The 6476-nt window shown below is 33.3% G+C and overlaps 1 protein-coding gene across 1 annotated transcript; it reads right to left on the bottom strand.

Moving 5' to 3' along the window:
- Window positions 1-355: 355 nt before the first annotated feature.
- Window positions 356-4355, bottom strand: LOC127834636 (toll-like receptor 4). Its single transcript, XM_052360642.1, has 2 exons — window positions 4212-4355; window positions 356-3989 (listed from the first exon to the last, which is right to left on the bottom strand). The coding sequence occupies exon 2, from the start codon at window positions 3777-3779 to the stop codon at window positions 1257-1259; it is 2523 nt and encodes an 840-aa protein (XP_052216602.1). The 5' UTR covers window positions 3780-3989; window positions 4212-4355; the 3' UTR covers window positions 356-1256.
- Between the last annotated feature and the right edge of the window lie 2121 nt (window positions 4356-6476).

Below are 6476 nucleotides of genomic sequence, written 5' to 3'. Positions count from 1 at the left end.
GCATTTCTGTCTTTATAAATTTAAATTGAAAATACCTTTATACGTTATTAAATATTTGTTAAACAATTTTATTTCAAGTGCATTGCAACACTACTGTTGAGGCTCGATGTTGGCCGTAAAAAGATTATATCAAAAGATCTTTTTCACGAAATCACGTAGAACATACAAAAATAATCATATGACTGACGTATGGCCATCTTATACCAATTTATTATTTTTCCGAATTATTTTCATTCATTAACATACATTATACATTATTTAAAATGTCAATATCTTCATTAATCTGACGAGAAACTATTTTATGCAAACAAACGTTTTAAGTAATTTCAATATTTTTTTACTTATTGGTCAAAATTCTATTATAGAAACGATATACGGTAATAAATATCAAGAACACATTCAAATTATGTTATTTTAATTGGTGACATTAAGTAAAATGTGTTAATCATTGCTCTTAAACGATCGACCCCACCAATCAATTCAGACATTATCAGATAAAAGAAATTAAAAGATGGGATTTTTTTATTTCACTGTCAAATCTTATATAAGTAATCATACAATGTCATTTTAAATAAAAATGTGGAATATTAAAAAATGAAATTTTTAATAATATAAATAATACAAAAAGTTATATTTGATAAAAACTACAAAAAGAAGAACAAATAAAAACACTGTATAATCAACAGGACAATCCAGGTAATAATCGATACATTCTTTAATGTATTGGTCAAGCAAACAAAAGAATATTCAAAGCGCATATGCACTTACATGTAATATGGTAGCTCACTTATAGGATCAGGGATCTCGTAAAATATAAGAATTAGAACATACAATGTAGTTATCATCCATGATTAAGTGTTTGGATATTGCCCATTCACTAATACTAATGTTATTGCACATTCACTAATAATTATGTTATCAGAATCACCATGTACACGTTTTGTGCGTATTCTGTTGTCTCTTGAAAAATGTGACTGCAAGGCTGTCAATAATGTATAAGTTAGTCTGAAATTTAGTCAATTGATTGGAACATAATATAACATCAGTGATATAATGCAGATTGAAATTCTAATAAAACCATTATAATACAACACAATTTTGTCTTTGTAAACAAAACACACAAACTAGTGACAAAACAATTGCAAGTACCAATATGACTACAAACATTCCCCATGTCCAAACATGTGTGCTTTAATGTATGTACAGTTTATTGTAAATACAATTAACATTTGTATACACAAATATTCACTTTTACGTCACCGGCTAATACAGTCTTTCAAACTGTTCCAAAACGCGTTTTGGGAAGCATCTGTGTCCTTTGGAAAATCTAAAACCGGTGAATCTTGCAGAAGTTTACTAACTTCCTTCGGTAGAAAGCGAAGTGGAATATCTTCCACATACACAATTACAGTAACCGGTCGATTCGTGGTAATGGCTTCAATGATAGCAATGTTTATTTCAAACCTAAACCATTTGTTCTTAAGAGAATGTCTGCTTAGAAGCAAAATTGTTTTTCTGCTCGAGCTGATTGCTTCGACGATATTCAGAGCATTGATATCACCAAGTGGAAAGTCGCGGTCTCGAATATTCAGCCTCAGGTTGGATTCAACTTCAAGCTTTGTGTGTATAGTCCTTACAACTAAACTGGTCTCATGATCGTCATAGGCTAAATACGCATCATACTGAAACATGTCGTGTGGTGCATCCATAGTAATATCTCGACGTTTCACGACATGGTAGTACCAATAGACAATATGCCAGCGGTACCTAAATATAATTCCCGAAATATTGATGACGACAAAGACTGAGATAATAGCTGTAAGTGATGTAATTAAGGATAAATAAGTATAGCACTGAGTGACTAGAGCATCAGTTGTACTTGACTCAATGCGAGATCTACTAGCATTATTATAGTAGCAATTATAAAAGTGCTTTCCTGTTACAGAAACGTTTGTTTTTAACAGCCATCTCAAGAATTCGATGTTTTCGCAATTACACGCCAATTTATTGTCCTGTAAGTTAACCATTACTGCATGTGCAGATGTCATGTCAGACAGATATACTCGAACGGGTTCAGATAAAGTTTGAAGACGATTATTTCTCAGATTCAGGACTGACAAATTTCTTAAATTATGTAAATTAAGGTCAAAGATGTCAAGGTAATTTTCCGAAAGATCGATTTTCTGTAAACTGACGCATTGAGAGAACAGCGAACTTGTTAAACTGTAAATTCTATTTTTTGACATATTAATGGTTTCTAGAAGTTTTAGATGTACAAACATATTGACTGCTTTGGCAGATCCTAATTCGAAACCAAGGATATTATCTTGCATTTCCAGGTATTTTAAAGATGGCGTAGCTCTAAATACTGATTCTGACAATTTTTCAATAAAGTTGTTTGATATTTTAAGAAACGTCAAAAACAATAAAGATGGCAGTTCAAATTCGTTGTTGATATTATTACAGGAAATGTCAATATATTCTATAGTATTTTCAGAGTCCCCCAACATTAAAATCTTAACAACAGATTTCGCGCCGGTAAATATAAATTTCTTTAGGTTTAAAGTGGAACCATTTAAATATCGTATCGTACTGCGACGGGGTTTTTCTACAGGAAAATGTATAATATTGTTAAACGGAAATTGATTTCCGAAATCTAGCACTTCAATGCTAGGATTATTCCATACAAGTGATTCGACAAATAAACCATAAAAAAGAGAGTTTCGTTTTAAACGCAACACTTTGAGAGTGGAATATTTTGAAAAAAGGGGATTGTTAAAATCTATCATTTCAATAGAGTTTGAATCCATATACAATTCCGTTAGATTTAGCTGATTAATGTAAAACAAATTTTCATTATCTAATCTATTAACTTCCTGATAAGGGTTAGAAACTAAGTTCATTTTCAGTATTTTAATATCACTATCCATTAAAGCTGTCGCAACAGGACCTAACACGTGCTGCATTCCCAATTGATAATTCTGTGAAATATCCAGGTATCGCAATGATTTCAGACGTGCGAGAGCTACCGGCGAAATGGATGATATGTTACAATCCCTCATGGAGAGATTTTCAAGATGCAGCAAACCATCAAATATATCATAATCTACAACGTTTAATGCACATCCATAAGGTGGGCCTATTAGTATTAAGGTGGACAAACGCGTATTAAGAAAATGATCGTCAAATTTCATCTGTCTGAATCCGTCGATGACAAGAAACTTTAAGTTGTTCAATCGCTGGAATGTCCGCCCGTTTAGCCTTGAAGCCTCGCATATATACACATTTCCATGCATGACAAGCAGACGAAGATTTGTCAAAGAATCTAATGTTCCTTCCGGAATACCTGTTTGCAACGTAACCATATAATTGTTGTCTATATATAAATCTGTAAGATTTGTAAGGTCCCTAAACGCACCTTTGGCTATTTCCCGTATTTTATTATAAGACAGCTTCAGGACTTTCAATAGTGTCAAGCCACGAAAATTGCCATAGGTCACATTTACAATATCATTCTTTGTGTAATTAAGGTCAACAGTTTTTCGACTAATATCATCGAATGCATTTTTGAGACCTTTATCAGCGCAATCCACGTACAGACGCTCATTATATTGTGAGCATGTACACGTCGAGCAGTAGTTTGGTGTCTCAGGTCCCACCATATGCTTACGTACTGCATCCTCCTTCAATGTCATTGAATCTAACCAATGGGTGTATGTAGTATCATCCGCAATGTCTTCAAACACGTGTAGTTTTTCGTTCACAGACGCTCCATCCATGTGCCGACTGTTTGCCCTCAGAGATAGTATTTGATTGGTAAGAACAAAAATAACCACTTAATATAAAGCCATTTTAAAGTGGTCACCGTTAACGGATAATGATAATATTATATTATGTTAGATTATAACTGTATTGCAGATAACAGTTCAATGAAGATTATAAACTCCAGTTGACAAAATACGAATCAAGAAGAGGGATTGTCGTTGGAACTGAAACAATGAAACGTATTTGTATAATAATGTTCTTTGGAGCGTTGTTTAATTAGTATTACTGTTCATGAAATTATACATAAAAACTGTTGTTTCAATCTTGTTTAATAAACCGGTTCTGAAACTGGAACTAAGGATTTTGTTAGTTCTTTTCATGTATGTTTATACTTTCAATTAGCTTAAATGATTTTTGTACAAAATATAAAAATCGTAGAAACTTACACTCATGTAAAATTCCGTAAAAGGTTTCTTGTGTTCTGGTTAATAATAACACAAAATCAGAGATATTTTAAAACAATCCCTATAACGTTCGTACTTCAAACTAGAGCTCGACCTTCTGATCAGATTTTACGACAGCATCTTTATGGACACTTTTGACAGGAACAATCAACTTCATAAGTACTTAATTTAACTGCCGCGTTGTATAAATTCTCTACGGTTTATCCTACCATTGACGAAACGTGACTGACTATTGTTTAGACGTTTTATTACTGTTTTCTGAGTTTCATATTTAAACATTTATAATGTTTCCATTTAACACGTTTGAATGTTTATAAATGAATAAATACTTACAAATTTGCACTAGCATGCGTCAGTGTATCTGCCATGTTTTCAACGCATTATATCAAGATTTAAAAAAGGTGTTAACCGACCAGTACAATAATTAACATAAAGCAAGTAAGATGCCATATGCATTTGCTGGTTTATTTTGAAAACAATTCAAATGATTGGTTAAGAAAACTCTATTATCGTTATTACATGTATACGGTTAAAACTTCTTTGAAATAAAATGTGTAATTTAATCAGTTATCCTAATTGATTTATCCGAAACGAAAAACTACAGAACAATTTTCCACACGAAGGTCAATTTTAAAAGGGGCTGTCTTGTTAAAAACTAAATCGGGAACCGTGTATAAACGTATTCTCAATAATATCGACCGTCTTTTTTATTCTTGCTTTTATAAAAACGCAGTTAATGTGTACATGGCTTTGCAATGACTGAATATATTACTATTTAAATAATTAATTCTTATAGCTCCGGAAATCATGACCTACATGTACGTGAGGAGATAGAAGTAATGCGTTTTGAACGCGTAGTATAAATTGATTGATTGATAAAATTTGAAGTTACAAGCAATTTGTTTTCTATTAAAATGTTATAATAAAAAGCACTTAATTACAATAAGGGTGTATGCATGTTACACGGTACATCATTTTTTACCCAAAAAGCCATCTCCAAATTGCTCAGGCGAAGTATATACATAGATTCCCCGCGTAATTTACCTAGATATACGGAGTCGTATATATAAATAAGGCGAAACAATTGAAACAATCGCCGGATCAATTCAATGATCCACTAAAATTTCCGTGTTATTAAGGAAATAATATGTATAGAAAAAGTTCAATAAAAAACGACATTTGTATGGGATGTTGGCCTAATGGCAGTGGCGGTTTTGGGCACTGCAGAAGTTGCTCCAATAACACAACAGATGTTTAGTGATATGCGTCATAGAGCGGAAACTAGTTGTAATCAAAAAGCAAAATATGTTGAGATCGATACCGATTTAACCTCGCATAGTAGTCAACACATATATTTAAAATAGTTGACAAGTTTTACATAGAATGAATTACTGTAACACGTCATAAACTGCACATAGTGATAACTCTTACGTACGTAAACAGTTGCAAACAAATTCAACTGTAATACCCAGAACTCCGAAGAACGCCGAATAAGCAAACGAGCACGCAACATAATTAATACTTAAGCATTTGCGGTGCTATACTTGTAAACACAATCCACTTCCAGAGTGCTTCAATACAGACCTACCATTTTAAAACTCATACCTTGGCTGACAGCTTAATCGATCTATTGCCGACTTATTAGAACTCAAGTTACACTCATTCATATTCTTTTCAACCGCAGATACAGATGTTCACCGGCGAATTCGAGCCGACGGTTGGAGAGAGTTTCGCAAACTTCTACATTTATCATCAATAATGAAAAAAATCCGAATTGACAATCCACAAGAAAATGATAGCAATTTAATCCCTTACCACACACATATATGTATCTTTACGCATGTGTGGTCCTCATGCTTGGCCCATCTGCTTAGCATCTGCATCCAGGTCACGGCGCCAGGTGTTTCTAGGCCGCCGTCTTCCTTTTCCCTTGGCGGTTCCATGTGAGAGATTGCCTTGTCGTCTTTGATGCAGGCTTGCGAAGGGTATGGCCTATCCACCATCAACGTCTCTGAAGGATGTCTTTGCTGATACTTGCCCTATGTCACAATTTATTGTGTTTTTGGTAATTGAATGGGAGAGAACAAAAATCGCAAATATAATCATTATGATAATTATAAATTATATTTTAAAAGCACATCATTTAACATTACATGTATTAAATGGCATAAAATCACGCTGAGATATCGCGAAAACACGATTGCGGGTTGCGAAATTGCGAAAATACAATGCGAGCATTAAAAGAAA

This window comes from Dreissena polymorpha, chromosome 6 (assembly GCF_020536995.1).
Source record: "Dreissena polymorpha isolate Duluth1 chromosome 6, UMN_Dpol_1.0, whole genome shotgun sequence".
NCBI classification, from domain to species: Eukaryota; Metazoa; Mollusca; class Bivalvia; order Myida; family Dreissenidae; genus Dreissena; species Dreissena polymorpha.
The sequence above is the reverse complement of the archived record's forward strand: the minus strand, read 5'-3'. Positions and strand labels throughout refer to the sequence as shown.